Source organism: Mytilus trossulus, chromosome 4, assembly GCF_036588685.1.
Source record: "Mytilus trossulus isolate FHL-02 chromosome 4, PNRI_Mtr1.1.1.hap1, whole genome shotgun sequence".
In the NCBI taxonomy this organism is placed as follows: Eukaryota; Metazoa; Mollusca; class Bivalvia; order Mytilida; family Mytilidae; genus Mytilus; species Mytilus trossulus.
In genome coordinates, this window is record NC_086376.1 from 31,947,192 (window position 1) to 31,964,773 (window position 17,582).

At 30.6% G+C, this 17,582-nt stretch overlaps 1 protein-coding gene across 1 annotated transcript; it reads left to right on the forward strand.

The window, feature by feature from the left end:
- The first annotated feature begins 2,407 nt into the window (after positions 1–2,407).
- Positions 2,408–17,509, forward strand: LOC134715118 (uncharacterized). Its single transcript, XM_063577047.1, has 8 exons — positions 2,408–2,482; positions 4,144–4,212; positions 8,023–8,094; positions 9,315–9,386; positions 12,095–12,166; positions 12,511–12,704; positions 13,900–13,977; positions 15,783–17,509. The coding sequence occupies exons 4-7, from the start codon at positions 9,331–9,333 to the stop codon at positions 13,911–13,913; spliced, it is 336 nt and encodes a 111-aa protein (XP_063433117.1). The 5' UTR covers positions 2,408–2,482; positions 4,144–4,212; positions 8,023–8,094; positions 9,315–9,330; the 3' UTR covers positions 13,914–13,977; positions 15,783–17,509.
- The last annotated feature ends 73 nt before the right edge of the window (positions 17,510–17,582 follow it).

The window sequence follows — 17,582 nt, forward strand, 5'->3', positions numbered from 1 at the left end:
AAAACTAAATTAGTAGTGTTTAATAAAACAGGAAAACTACATGTAAAATTAATGTTAATGTTAATAATATACTTATTGAAACTGCTAGGGCTATACGTATTTAGGAATTTATGTAATTGCAAGTAGGACCTTTACAGAGGCTAAAGAAGATTTATATAAAAAGGGGATTGAAAGCTTTTTTTAAATATGAAAAAGTTTTAACTTATATAAAACAAAAAATTAACACACTTTCACATATATTTGATCATACTGTGAAACCTGTATTGTTATATGGGAGTGAAATGTGGGGATCTTTAGTAAAAAATAAACTAAATAAAAATAAACTTAATCTATTTAAACTATGCAAGGACATGAAACAAGAAAGTATTCATGCCAAGTTCTGTACATTTTCTATGGGTTGAGGTAAAAACAATCTACAAATATAACTATTTTGATGAAATGGGAAGATATCCCTTATTTCTTAAGAAATTTTTAATATGTTTAGATATTATAAACATATTTTAAAGTCTGATAATATCCTTCTCTCTGACGCCCTGAATGTCTATAGATCACTACATAGTTTTAACAAAAACAGTAGGTATAGTTGTATTGTTATTCTTATGAAACATCTTGATAAAGATCATAAACTCGTTAAAAATTCAAAGATGGATAAAAATCCCTTATTTACCGGAAATTAAAACAGAAATATTCTTGTATTTGGAAATCTCAACTTAACAATGATAAAACAAATAAACAGGATTGGAATAAATAAAGAACTTACAGATTATTTAAAAAAATATTTATATGGAAAAATTCTTATTACTTTTGAATGAGGATGAAAGGCGACTGCTCACTAAGTTCAGAGTCAGTGCACATAAATTAGAAATTGAAAGAGGCAGATATGTTGGGCTTCGAGTGGAGGATAGAATATGTAAATTATGTAACACTGAAGTTGAAGATGAAATTCATTTTCTTCTTCAGTGTCCTGTTTGAGAATATAAAAGATCTGAATATTTGAATTACTTAAATAAGATTAACAAAAACTTTAAAAGCCTCCCAAATAAATCAAAACAAATATGATTAATGTCATCCAAAGATAATGTTATAATTAAAAAAGTAAGTTTATTATTGTGTACTTTATTCAAAGAGAGAAAATCAATTCTAGATACAGTTTAGTCAACGATAGTTTGTCCATCTATATTATATTGTAAAACTATATATATTATTTCTGCAGAAATTAATTTGTTAAAAAAAAAACTTGACTTTGTTTAATTGTTCATAATCAATGTAATCAATATGCACTGTAGCTTCATTAAAGTGAAGCTTAGGTGGCCGGGTGTTACCTTTTCACGTCATTTTTAATCTGGCAGTACATGATATATAAGGGATGGAGATGTTTTTTTTAACAGATCAGCTAAATTATCTATAGTAAAGGATCCTAGTGGTCGTGTGTTCTAGCGGGACGGCTGCAGTGCAGGTGAATTGGTGTCACGATAACACAGTAGCATGGGTTCGAATGCCGGCGAGGGAAGAACAAAAATTTGCGAAAGCAAATTAACAGGTCTAACATTGTTGGGTTGATGTTTAGACGAGTTGTATATACATAATGTACACAGCCATGTATCACCATCACTGCTGGTGATGCGATGGATAAATCTGTTGGAGAGTTGTCACTGGCTCAGACGTACTTATAAATATAATTATTTTTTGTGATTGTATCTTACATTAATTGTAGGATCCTTTACTAAAGATAATTTAGCTGATCTGTAAAAAGAACATCTCCATGCCTTTTATATCATGCGCTGTAGTACGCCGCTAGATTAAAACTGACGTGGAAAGGTAACGCATGGCCAGCGAAAGCTTCATTTTTATGAAGCCCAGGTGGTCGTGTGGTCTAGCGGGACGGCTACAGTGCAGGCGAATTGGTTTCACGATATCGCAGAAGCATGGGTTCGAATCCCGACGAGGGAAGAACAAAAATTTGCGAAAGCAAATTTACAGGTCTAATATTGTTGGGTTGATGTTTAGACGAGTTGTATATAAATATATATATATATATAACTCGTCTACACATCAACCCAACAATGTTAGATCTGTAAATTTGCATGCGAAAGCAAATTTAGCGATCTAACATTGTTGGTTGATGTTTAGACGAGTTGTATATACATAATGTAGAGCATTGTGGACCGAAAATTGCGAAAGGTTTTTTCATATACAGCTTAGTAATAAATGGAGTTTCACATTGAAGTAAATCCTGTTAAAATTTGCCATCATTAAAAGATTCGTTCTTATCCATACTTTTTCTCCTTATTTAAGAAATGGTTTCAAAATATATATTTTTTCATGTATTTTGACAAATGGTCACACAATGAATTAACGTAACATCTGCGTTCTTGCATAACTGTGTTCATTAAAATTTTATTAATTACAGATCACTGAATAACAATTCAATATCTTCCACACAGAACGGAACTTTTGCTGGATTGACTAGACTTCAATTTCTGTAAGTATCCTATATTCCTGCTTTGAATCCTGCCGAAAAAAAAATAGGAGCATGAAGTTATATTGTCACTATTGTTGAATGGAAATTTAAGCGACAAGTAGTTACTACGCAATATCTTTAGTCAGACTTGTCAGATTTTTTTTTTTAAATGAACTTTTGATATTATGGTACAAATGTAAAACTTCAATGTCTATGTTACATAATACAATTTTAGTTAAAGAAAATAATATTCGGTCGGTTACTAAAGTTGGTCTTGACTGATTTGAAAAAAAGCTAATACGAACGGAAGACATATGGAATAAAGTGAAAGATTATTTTTCTTTATTAATTTTGGAAAATTAGGTCAAAGATGAATATCACGGTTGCTGGCAATATGTAATATTTTTATAATTATTTTTTTCAAATGGTAACTTAATATAAAAGGGAATTGAAAGCTTTATTTAGATATAAAAAGTTTCAACTTATATAAACCTAAAATGAAATTTGATCATACTGTGAAACCTGTGTTGTCATAAAGGAGTGAAATATGGGGATCGTTAGTAATAAATAACAAACATAAAAATGAACATAATCTATTTAAACTATGCAAGGCCAGAAAGGATTCATCTAAAATTCTTAGCAGCTTGGCATGAAATTGTTTGAAACATAGTTTCTTAAAAAACTGCAAATATTTTATTTCAAATAATTTCTTGGAATAGTCATAAAATTCGTTAAAGTTAACAATGGTAAAGCATATGAAAAAAATCGAATGCCTTCACAAAATTTAATCACACTCTTCGGTCTTTCTAACTCGTGTGATTTTACAGCCACTCTTTCACATTAAGATCTTATTTCTGCACATCGTAGACATTGGCAAAATACATCTGTAGACCAGTTTTGCGATACAGTTTTCAGACGAATCTGTCATGTGACTTCCTTCACCACGTGACAAAATTGCAAGCATCGTCATACACGGTAAAAAATTGTATACTGCACAAAATAATTGGAAAATTAAAATCTGTAAAGATAATCACCCTCCGTCAGTCGTACTGGAATTACGTACTTACGGAACGAAACATCAATTAATTCTATACTACCCTACAGAATAGCATTTATGAAAGTGCTTTAATAGAGAAGGGATACAGGCTTTAATGTGCGTATTGTTATGCGTTTATTTTTCTACATTGGTTAGAGGTATAGGAGGAGGGTTGAGATCTCACAAACATGTTTAACCCCGCCGAATTTTTGCGCCTGTCCCAAGTCAGGAGCCTCTGGCCTTTGTTAGTCTTGTATTATTTTTATATTACTTTCTTGTGTACAATTTGGAAATTAGTATGGCGTTCATTATTACTGAACTAGTATATATTTGTTTAGGAGCCAGCTGAAGGACGCCTCCGGGTGCGGGAATTTCTCGCTACATTGAAGACCTGTTGGTGACCTTCTGCTGTTGTTTTTTATTTGGTCGGGTTGTTGTCTCTTTAACACATTCCCCATTTCCATTCTCAATTTTATTCTATCTGGTAAATAACGTCATATTAAAAGGCGTGCAAAATTGGCGATCTTTTTCGGTGAAAGACCTGATTCCAGAAATACGTTTACATATAACAATATTTAAGTACAAGTGTAAAGGTAACTATGCAAACATTCTTTATTGATACCAGTAATATACATTTATTTTATAGATATTTAGATGGCAACTTAATATCTGACATAAAGTTTTTTAGGACTCTACCGAACCTATTAAGCGAACTGTAAGTATGTCTTTCTGTATTTTATAAATCTGTCATAATACGTTCAGATTGTTTTTTAAATCGGTTCCGCCATTTCTTTATATAAACAAATGTTAAGAAATATAATAAAAAATATTCTGAGTCACTGGAAACTTTTTTAATCGATGTAATTGTTTTTCTTTTGTAAAAACAGACTTTGTTCTCCTGAAATAAACTTAAGCATAGGTTTAACAAAACGATTCAAAACTAGACACTGTATCAGAGTGAATTAAAACTATCAGTTCTTCGATAAAAAGTCTCATTCAAAACTGTGTAAATGATCGACCAAGGTAAATTATTCAGAGACAAAAAAAATATGAAATTAATATTATCTTTTCACGATTAATATGTTGTTGTTTCTGCTTCAAATAAAAAAAATGTATGTAAATCGTACTTTTTCGAGTGCCTTGTATACGAATTAGATATAAATAAGAACTCAGGTAGTCTTACATAAAAAAAAGGATATAATTTTGATGAGTCATAAGTCCTTCATGGCTACAATAAACATTACATCAATGAGCATATACATGTATGAAAAATATTTGCTTTGGATACCTTAGCTTCACACAATCACAAAAAACAACAACGGTGCACTGCCAGCTCATCTGCATGTTCTACAAATGACTTGTCCATTAGTTTGGGGCGGCGGATCATAGAAACTGTTTACTCACGTGGTTAAATTAACTATATGCCGATTCAAAACAATTTCTACAGATCGTCTGTATAATTTTCGATCTTTCTATGAAATTATTATTATCTAAACCAATGAATTGTCAACGTTTTATATTATATAACCATTCCTCATGTAAAACTGTCGCCTTGTATTTTCGCTAATGTGCTTTGCCATAGAGTGTCTAGGTGATTTTCGTCTTTGTTGAAATTATTTTTTGGTTTTAATTGGGATAAAGATAACCACAATGTTGACTGTTGTATTATCTACGTTTTGACATTTTTACCTATCATAATAAATTTTTTATCACTCATTATTGTCAATATTTAATGAGATTAAATATGACTGTCATACAAGTGAGACGTTTCGCTAGCTATTATATCAAGTTTAATTTACCATTTTCTACATACAAGTAGGTCAGTAATATGACAGTTGTTTATCTTTCCTCTGATGTGTTTGAGTTTTTGCCAATTGATAAGGGACTTTCTTTGGTGCTCGGTGTTTTTGGAAAAACATAAAAGTAAAATATGACGTGGTTCCTATTTGTTTCTCGTTTCCTGGTTGTTTTTTGTTTTGTTATACAAATTATACAGTTTGTCTTCCGTTTCAATGGTTTTATACTAGTCACTTTGGTGGCCTTTATAGCTTGCTATTTATAAAAACAATTTGTTTTGGTACAAAGTATAATTGTAATCTAATTCTTTCCCAGAAGAAAGTTTAAATATTGTCATTTGTTGCAATATATATCAACTATTACAAGTGAACGGGATGTGTCTAAGGAAATTAAGGTATTTCAAAAAAAAGATATACACACCATAGGGTACACGCGACTGTCATATGGACAATTACTGCTTTACCTGTAAGCAGCCATGTAAATAAACTCATCATAGATACCAGGACTGTTATTATATACGCCAGACGCTCGTTTCGTCTGCAAAAGACTCATCAGTGACGCTCGAATCCAAAAGGTTAAAACAAAGGTCAGTAGTATGACTATGTCACTGCAATTTTATAGTTTGGCAATAAATCAAAATAAAAATCTTCATTTTATTTAAACGTTATAGATCTGAAATGGATTTTTTTCATTAAAACAAATATGACATGAAAGCAAATTTGATAATTTCCTGAAGATGAATAGAAAAATTATTATCTACTCTGGGAAAAAAAGAAAACTGTATTTAAGAGTCCCATTTATGATTTCTATAGAAATCATCGGTCTTATGAAATGGATCTCCAAAAGACATGCATAATTAAGAGCTAAACATTTCTTTGTTCTATGATTTCTTGATAAAAAAAATTCAGGAGGGGAAGGAGTAGCAAACTATTATTTTTTATATATAATTATGAAATACAACACACAATTTTCAGTAAAAAAAAGTGTTTGGTTTGAAAAAAAAATGAATACATTTTTGGAAACAAGATGGAAATAAACTCTTTGTCCCTAATTAAAAAAGTCAAAATCCCCCTGTTTAGCCAGACACACGCACAAGAGGAATGGTAGGGTTCAATGAAACATATGGTCTCATTTTAAAACTGTGCCTCAGGCCACCAATATTATTTTAAGTAAAGCACATTTGACTGGCATTTTTTTTTGACCGACAAAATCTCAAATGCTGTTTGTCAGTTACTTCGTCATATATTCCAAATGGGAACAATTAAATTAAACATTTAATTAAAAAAAAATCAAAACTAAACTACATTACGGAATTATTCTAAACGAATCCTTGATTCGTCTAAGTTTTGTTTAGCGATAATAAAAGTGGGTATGATAACAGCAAAATAAAGTGTTTAAACAATGCAGAATGTGTAAACATATACAATTCAGGTGAAATTTTAACTGTTGAGATAGTGTCGAGACATCTTTAAGACAGACAAGAAAGTGTCGAGATATATTCAGACAGCTTTTTTTGTCCTTTTTTCACTTTCGATCACTGGTGAGTCTTGTGTGGACGAGGCGCGTTTTTGGCGTATTGAATTTTAAACCTGATGCTTTTTGATATCTATTAATCATGTGTTTCTTTGTCTAATACGTTCTCCTATTTATTTGTATTGTAGTCCTATAATATTATTTTGTCATTTCAATGTTATATTTTACATTGCCATTAAAAAAATTAACGATACCAATTTTCTTGTACCAGATGTGCATTTTGACAATACATGTCTCTTCAGTGATGCTTGTGGCCAAAATATTTGCAATCCAAAGCTTATATAAAAATGAAGAGCTTTAATCCAAAAGGGACAAAAAAGTATAGCCAAATCCGTGAAAGGAATTAAAGTGTGAGGTTTGGTATGCCACAAAACCAGGTTCAACCCACCATTTTTTCCTTTAAAAATGTCCTGTACCAAGTCAGGAATATGGCCATTGTTATATTATTGTTCGTTTCTGTGTGTGTGTTACATTTTAACGTTGCGTCGTGTGTCTTCTCTGATTTTTTAGTGTAAATTCACATTGCGATAAGACGTGTCACGGTACTTGTCTATCCCAAATTCATGTGTATGGTTTTACTGTTATATTTGTTATTCTCGTGGGATTTTGTCTGATGCTTGGTCCGTTTCTGTGTGCGTTTCATTTCAGTGTTGTGTCGTTGTTCTCCTCTTATATTTAATGTGTTTCCCTTGGTTTTAGTGTGTTACCCCGATTTTGTTTTTTGTCCATGGATTTATGAGTTTTGAACAGCGGTATACTACTGTTGCCTTTATTTAAGACTCAGGAATGCGTCAAGACATATTCAGACATTATAACGAATGTAAAGGACATATCAACACTAATCAAGACAAATTTAAGACAATCAAGATTTTTTCAAGACTCATCAAGACTCTTATCTGATGGTACAGAAAGGGTCGAGAAATTTTTAGACAATTTAGAATACTTTCAAGACACTTGTCAAGGTAAATCAAGAACTGTATTAAACAAATTCATACTATGTTAAGAATTTCTAAAAATAGTTAAGACAAAAAAGGATGTGGAGTAAAAATATATGCCAATTCAGACGAAAAATTGTCTTTTCAGACTTTTTGACTTTTTTAGTGTTATATCTTATAAATAAACAGTAATTAAATATTACAGAACATCTAGATAAATATATACATGTACTTAAGATGTATTCACATTCTCCTTTCAGATCATTAACTCGTAATGCCCTTACAGAACTGGAAAATGGAATACTAGACGGATTAAATAATCTGTATACACTGTAAGTAAACAATTTACATGATTTGATGTGAAATACTTTTAAAAAAATCCATATTAAAAAACATACTTTGGGTTCATCAATCTAGAATATTTCACTCAAAATTACACGCCAACACTTATCATAGTCCAATACGAGATTTTTACGGATTTAATAACCGAGCCCACCGTTATAAAGGACTTTCAAAAATACATTTGTACGATACTGACCTATTTGAAATTTGTATATTATCTGTCTATCAGACCTTGTTTAAAAGGAAAAAAATCATCCTGAAGTTCATCAAGTTGACTTTAAATTTTATTTCGTTGTAAACGTTAATAGTACAAATGGTGTCCTTAACCAAAAAGAAATATTCCCGCCTTAAAATTGTAAATTTGCATTCAGAGACAAGATTATTTGAATCAAAATATGAAAGTTCTCTTTTCACTGTAAATAAAGAATAATGCCATTAAATATTATGATCATGTTGACTTTTATGTGCGACCTCTAGTGAATTCCCTTGTATTCTTAAAATTACAGATTTGCCTTTGCTTACTGAAAGAATATATATATCTACTAGAGTTTTATGTTGTTTTCTTTGTTTATCATTTAATTATTTTGTGGCCTTTTATACCTTAATATACAGTATGAAGTTTTCTCGTCTTTAAAACCGAACGGTACCCTTTATATTAGTTGGGTATTTTTGTTTATGGTTGATAGTTGTCATATTTGAATTGAAAACACGTCATTTTCTATATAACAAGATGCAAAAAAGATTTAATCTTTTATTCAGTGTTCATTTTTCTCACAGAATAAAAGTTTTTGTAGATGTTGGAAACCCCGTACTTGTGTGTCACACTTCTGCGGTGGATCTGAATTAAAAATGGTATCAACCGGGATGGAATATTTAGTCACAGATGCCACGGATTTGTTCTTTATTTGATTTCCATGATTGTAACACAAGGCCCATTGTCATTGATGTGTACATGAGCACCATGATGAATGCAGCCATGAACACTGTTAACTCCCCCTGTTGTAGAAGAGGTTCCTTTAGCTAACACTTTAGTTTTCTGTTTGTATTCAGAAAGATTGTATTTTTTTTTTTCATTCTTCATTGTGGTCATGTTACTTTTGTTTGTTTTCTTCGAAATGTGTCCTCTTTTTGAAGTTTTCTGACTTTGTTTTATTCTTTCCTATTACACACTTATGTGGTGTATGTTATAATTGTATATTTTTTTTTGTAGACGTCTTCAAAATAATATGATTTCGAAGATTGGAAACGAATTCTTTAGAAATAATGTCATCCTACATACAATGTGAGTAAAATCTTAACATGTTTATTTAGAATTAAGAAGATGTGCCAATAAGACAAATCTCCATCCAAATCGTAATTGGACAAAAGTAAACATGTAGGTTAAAGTCAGTCCTTCAACAGGGAACCTTGGCTAACACCGAACAGCAATCTAATAACGGACAAAAAAAAAACGACTATTGCAAAACAATTCAAACAGCAAAACTAACGGTCTTGTATATAAACAAACGAGAAACGACAAATAATTAAAGCGGGTTGACAAGTTTTAAGAGGCGTCAATCTTCACCCATACAAGAAAGTTTCGCTAGCTATAAAACCAGGTGCAACCAGTTTCCTTGGAAAATGATTATATCTAGTCAAAAACATAGTAGTTCTTTTATATTCGTTTCGTTCGATAATAAAGTCGAATATTTGTTGAATATTCAAGGTTTAAGTAATGATCGTATTAAACTTCGATTTCGGTATTTCTGTTAACATTTTGTTTTCATTTTCAATGCCAAACTTTCCACCCATTTTTTTGTTGATATTTTTTGTATTCTTGTCCTTTATTTTGCTAATATGCTCTGTCTATATATAAGTAAGGAAATCTTCAGGTATAGTCCGCTTTAAAGGGCCCCCGAAATGACAATGTAAAACAATTTAACGACAAAACTACCAGACTTATATATGTAAAAAACATGAACAAAAAACCAATATGCAACACATAAACAAACGACAACCACTGAGTAACAGTCTCCTGACTTGGTAAAGGCACATACATACAGAATGAGGCGGGGTCAACTTGTTTTTCTGTTTCATTTTTACATATGGAGCGGCTCTGTTGTTATGTATACCGTCACAATGTTATTTTTCTACGGAGATGACGGAGCTCTGTACTCATTCATTCCGTCATTGTGTAATAGTTCTATGATTGTTTTTGTATTGCTTTATGTGATTTTTGTTAATTAATTTGCTTTGTCAACAAGAATTTATATGCCATTTTTGTGGTTCCTTGATACATGCGACGTGTTTCTGTGCTTATAAATCTCGTCATTGTGTGCCAATGTTTGTTGACATGTTTTTCATAGTAGTAATTATGATAATAACATTGTGACTGCTGTATTCCTATTTTAAACTTTTTTACCTATTATGTCTGTTTGTTTTGTTTACACATCGTTGCCAATATAATGGAATTTTATGCGACTTTCATACAAGTGAAAGATTTGGAAAGCTATACAACCAGGTTTAGTCCACTTTAAAAATACAGTACCAAAGCAGGATTTTACTTTTAAAAGCTTGTTTAAACTCTACCTTGTATGACCGTCTTACGTAAAAGCGAAACACAAACACATTGGTACAATACTGGTTTTCTCGACTAGGTTAACATCTTCTCTTATGTATATACATCATCCGTCAAACCAATTTACACTCTTTCCTGATTTCACTACACGAATTACGACACAGCCGTTAAAGTTACATAAGAGACAATTTTTTGGTACCTAAAGATCTGAAAAGACGGCTGAATATATAGCACTAACGAGTTGAGAAACAGACAAACATCGTAAGGCTGAATCAATTTATAAGGGTAAACCATTAAAACACATGCGTTTCCATTGTTCTTCAATAAAGTAGTTTTTGTGTCAAAGGTTAACCCTGTAAATAATATGCCGCTTCTGGTGAACATAAATATGCATGTAAATACTCAACGTTAAAACCAATCGGTCACACTTAATTTAAAAAGAATTATGTTAAATGTCTTGCCATTGTTCGATAAAAAAAATCACAAAACTATTGAACTCCGAGGAAAATTCACACTAAAAAATACGTAAACAAATGAATAATCAAAAGCTCAAACACATCAAATGAATGGATAACAACTATGTATTATCAAAAATGAACATATTTCTGCGGGTGAATTGTTGGTCACTGATGGTATCATCGGCTCATTAGTCAGGGATTCGTTACCGACATGATACAAATAGCCTATTTGCTCACAGATGTAGAATTTGCTATACACAACATTTAAACAGCCTTAGGCAAATAGTTAATTATTTAATACGCCAGACGCGCGTTTCGTCTTCATAAGACTCATACGTGACGCTCAAATCAAAATAGTTAAAAAGCGATAACAAGTACAAAGTTGGCATTAGATTGATTCGGATATTCTGTCTGGTCCTTTTTGGTTAATATTTGTTTTGAGTGTTAGGATTTTAAAATCCAAAAAGCGTTTTGAATGCACAAAATTTTTCAAATTTTATTTTCATTAAATGTTTTGCTAGATAGATCCGTATCGAGGAATATAGTTAAATTTGCAATAGACTTGTTTTCGACATATATGTCCTTGATGGTCTTGAAGTATAGATTCTAGGTACTGACGTTGTTTATCGTCTTAATTAGTGTTCTTTCATTAATTTAGCTGTTCATATATTAATAGTTGTATCTGATGTTTTCTGTTCCAGTAAGCGTTTTAACTGTTAACTTCTTGTGTCTCAAATGACTTTGCCTTGATTATCTTGATCAATGCGTTTGATTTTTCTCAGTTGTCCCAGTATTTATAATGTTACAGTACAATGTTGCTTATTATTTATGGCTCACTGAAAATGGGCTATAATTCTATATCCATTCTTTAACATTCGTAATAGAAATATCTGACGCATCAAACTAGATATATAAAAAATATGATGTAATATATTTTTATATTTTGTATTTCATTTGGCATGTGGTTTTTTTAAGTGACCTAAGCAATAATAGAATATCACATATTCCGTGGGATACTTTTAGCAGTAACATGAACTTGAACAGTGTGTGAGTATTACTTACAAGATAATTTTAAGAGTATAGGGTATTTCATGGAAACATTATGGCGCTTTTGACTATACCAGACAGTTAAAATAGTCTAAAATAATGACACAGTATGAGGCAGCAAATGCATATAGAAACACTATATATATAGGGAAACATTGTGTTTTACAGAGGTTTAGTATAAATATTAAATGAAAATAAATCAGGCTTTTAGTTTTACCATCAAATTATTATTAGACACCTGTACGTTTGACGTGATTGTACTGTTATATGAATGTTCCGACATCTCTCATTTTACTATAGTTAAATATTTGTTCATTGACATTCATTTAATATCTATATTATAGAAACCTGAATGATAATCCTGTTTCGTGTGGGCAAATAACAGGCGAAATTTTTCTTAACTTTACATGGAACGAATGGTTGAGCATACACAACGATATTAGAATCCCACAATCTTGTATACACACACCTGTACACTCGCAGAACTACTGGTACAACATAGATGACATTCGTGTTCTGTATTTTACCGGTTTCAATGGTAAGATAATTAATTGCATGCATTACTCGTCTTCATACTTATTGATTACCAGATGATGTAAACTATTTTTCAATTATATGTACCACGTTTAAGATTAATTGAAATCAATTTATATTAAATTAAAAGAAATTATGTTTTTATTGTATACAATTAAAAAATAAATGATATATGTTATTGTTTCGTGTATTATAAATTGTACTCAATGAAAATAACTCATTTATAGTTAACTAATAATTGGTAGTTATTTTGTTATTGTAGTGCTTTAATTTTTTACTTGCATATATATATAGATGCACAATGCCAATTTCACCCTCCTTTATGATGCAAATGATTGTGTTTCTTTCATATTTTTTTCAAAGCTTAGAGATCAAAATAGCTATCATGTAAAAAATAATTAACTGCATTTGTATTTTAACTTATATGATAATAGCATTCAAACGTGCATGTACACAGGCACTCACTTATGTCATAACCCTGTCGATATCGACGATTTCGAATTTATGTATCCTTTTTGCAGCAAAAGGAGGGATATTTAACATGTCATATATTATATACAATTAATCAATGTTGTTTGTTGCTTTAAATATTAGATTTCCATTCATATTTACTTTATTCGTTTCAATGGGAAAGTAGTTTTTGTATCACTTTGATTGCTTTTACATATTAGTGACTAATTGAGTATTATTGGGTAAAAAATAAAAGTTGATAATTGAACAAGTAATGCATTTCTTAGCATTGATTTAACGATTCAGATAATTTTCTCACAATTTCAAATGATAAGTGAATAAAAAAAAAAAATTTAAATCATTTTTAAAGATGTAGTTTAGTCATGTCGTATGTGTGTACATGTAACACTGACACAATAACTTACCTTTTGTCATTTCAGTTGCATCGATGTGCTTCCGTTGAGACATGTAATGTGTTTATTCATTAATATGTTCAACCTAGTTCTTCTATATTTTTTATCATGATTTATTTTTGTTTTCAATTTTTTTAATATCATTATGTTCGTAAATGTTTTTTCGTTAAATTTCAAGAGTTATATTTATTATGTTTTATTTTACCTTTCTCTGTTTTAAATGCTGACCTGAATATAAGTTTAACTAAATCAAAATTTTGGGTTTAGTTTAATTGATGTTTGTACTATTTAACAGTGAAGTTTTACCAATATAGTTATAACTAAATATCATTTTAGGTAGACCACGCTAAGATGCCTAACTTGGAAAAGATTATGGTTGTTATCAGATAAGAAACATGCAAGAACAGAACAAAGGTATGACAGTTGTAATAAATTCAATACGATCAATTGTTGAACCGTCATAAAGATCTTACGAGAGAAATATTACATGGAAATATTACATACATCACTAGGACATTTTATCTTTATAAAATGAACTAGCATACGAGTATTTATCCGTATTCATTTTTAGAGTTTGAGTTAAATTTGTTTCTAAACCACTGCGTCCAAAAATTTATCACTTGTGCCAGATAAAGAAAGGCAACAGTAGTATACCGCGGTTATAAATTCGATTGAGAAAAAGACAAATCCGGGTTACAAACTTAAACTGTGGTTAATCACATCAAATACAATAATAAGAGAACTACGACACAACAGAAACACCACAATAAAATGTTACAAACACAGAAACGAACTATAACATAACAATGATAATTTTTCTGATTTGGTGCAGGACATTTTAAGAAAAACATGGTGGGTTGAACCTGGTTTTACGGCTAGCTAAACCTCGGGCTTTTATGACAATGTTAGATATACTTGTAACATTAAAATGAAGCATTTTATGTAAGGGCGTCCTATTGTTGATGGACTTGTCTTGTCATAAACAGTAATTTGATACAAATACTTTCAGTGTAGAAAAGTTAGTAAATGAAACTTAGATAACTGTTATAGATAGGAACGGCGTGTGTGCCGTTGAGCGTTTAACAAACCAATAGTCGTGTTTCTAATATGATATAAAATTGAGAAAGGAAATGGTGAATGTTTCAAAGCGACAACCACCCGACCATAAAACATACAACACACGAAGGCCAGATATGGGTCTAGTGATAGTCTATACAATTAAATTCGTAAATATATTATAAAATTGAATAAGTCCATTAATGTTTATTCCTAAAAATATTTTAACATGGATTCAAAAAAATGATATATCACTTGTATTTGTTTATACGTTTTAAGAGGAAAGCAGCATGATAATCCATGCATTAATATGGATAGATTTACCAATCCCAATACGCACAACATTCGATTTTTGCCTCCAGGGAGGAGATGCAAAATTAATATTGCTGCACATTAAAAAGCCTTTCATGTGTCTATTGATTTTTAATGGGATAAAGAACGATACAGATGTTAATAATCCAATAATGCAAAATTCGTATTATTTTTTTAAATAACTTTTTATGAAATGTTTAATTTTTCATTTCATCAAAGATTTTTATTATATTGCCTTGCTTTAAATAAGCCAGGAAACACAGAAACAACAATATCTATATCACACATAATGCTTCTATATGATGACTTATATCGAGATGGGTATAAACATATGCATTAAAATTAAATTGTGTTCTATAGTTTAAACATATTTTATTGTTCCAAAAAGAGACAAATGGATTAGACACAAGTTTTCCAACTTAGTAACGTCTTCTCCAATATATACATAAATATACACATGAATGAACATTACATAAATCTGACTTTAACCAATTATTATTTTAGCATGAAGATATAAAAAATAAATTACATATAAATTTTTAGAATCGAATCAATGGATATTTAAAACACTTAATATAACCAATCGAATGCGCCTATTTTCAGAAGAAATAAATGCAAACACACCAAACTGTAAATTAAATATGTTAGTGTACATGACAAGTGACTTTAGTCATGTGTGTGTGAATTTGTTTAAATTTAAATTACACACTCATAGTTTATAGTTACGGATTAACAGAAAAACGGAATAAATCTACACGTAATTGTAAGTATCAATTTTGTTTTTTACTTAAATCCATTGAAACGTTTCAGAATACAAAAGTCAATCATAAAGATGTGTTCTATGTTAATAGGTTTGGTAATAGAAAGCTTCCTAATCGACCAAGAGGAAGAAGATGGAGACTTTTGTGAACATTTGTTGAAAGAGATATTAACATGAGTCGCGTCTATATGGCATTCAAATCCAAATGTTGGGGAGAACATGCTTGTCAACATTGCAATGCCATTTTCAGACAACATCTCGGCAAACTATGGACAGAGGCAAAACAAAGAACTATGTATGAGCTAGAGTATCGCTTGCTACATAAATAAATGACATCAAATCCCCAGACAAAATAAATGCCACAGAGTCTTAACCAAAGTGAAGATTATGCGATGTGTAAGCGTTCAGGGATGTCTCAAACAACGTTTAAAAATATTTTAAGTTACATTAAACGGACAAGACAATACAAAGATGACGCCTAGATCTGCAAATAGAAATAATTAAGCAAATATTAAAATACCAAAAATAGTCCGAGGAAAATTCAAAACCTAAACCCCAATCAAAGGGCAAATTCAAACTATCTTTAACAACGTGTATAACGTTCATTTATAAGATTAGAAGGTTCAACTATCAGTATAGTTATATTTACACTGATACATATTGTATTGAGAGTCATTATGTCGAGTGTGTTCCAGTATATTATTGTCTTTCTCTTATTTTTATTTACCGTTTTGCCCCTTAAGGCTTCAAAGTGCATGTGACCTATTGCTATCCCTTATGCGCTTCGTCGTCGTCGTGGTAAGTAAACATTTCACTCTTTTAAATAACTTTGAAAACCTCTTTCCAATTCGAAATGATATTTTCATAACTGATTTATCAAAAGACGTCTTCGGATGTAAATAACACTTAACTAATGACAAGCTCTCATTTTGATATTGCTCACTTTCGAATTCCTGTCGTTTGAAAAGAAACGGATAATTGTGTGACCCACTTCCTTTTATGCAGTGAAATTCAGTTTCATAGATTTTTTCTAAAATACTCAACAAATGAAAAAAACAAAAATACATAATGTAACACTATTTCAAATCCCAATTGTATATTCTTGTACGTGTCTACAATAAAACAAATTTATTATATTTCTAGAAATTTTTTCACAAATTTACTTTTGATTATATAAACATCACAGTAAAATACGTCTCTTTTTGTGGCGTTGATACATTAGTGTAATGTACAGTTTATAATTCGTTTGTGGTGTCCAGATGTGGTATCGTAAATTCGTGGTATTTGTCTGTTGTTATTCGGTGGTTTCTATGTTGTAATGTACTATTATATTATTTATTTATGTATTTCACTCTCTAGAGTTTTATTGTGTTTATTTGTACTGTATTCCGTTTACGTAATTTTGCAATTTAGCGGAATTTTAAAAATTGCCAAAAGAAGCGGGAGGTTTTGCTAGACATAAAACCAGTTTCAACCAAACCTCTTTTCTTAAAATGTTTTGTCACAATTCAGGAATATGGCCGTTTCTATTTCTATGAATGGTGGCCGGTTTGGGTTTTTTTTCTAATTTTTTGCAGATCAGTGTTTTTATTGTTCTGTTGCTTTGCTCTAATAGTTGAAAAGTTTCCTCGGTTTTCGTTTGTAACCCGAATTTGTATTCGCCTAATCGATTTATGACCAATGAACAGCGATATACCATTGTAGCATTTATTTGTATTTTTATAGTAACAGCAATTTGTTCTAAGGAAACTTTTAATACATAACGTTCTAGCGGAAAATTACCAATCATTAAGTTTCAATTCCGGATGGAGTTATATTTCCTGTTGATACAAAGGTTTACATATTTTCCAAATAAAATAAATAATGATACTTTTATATTTAATATAATATC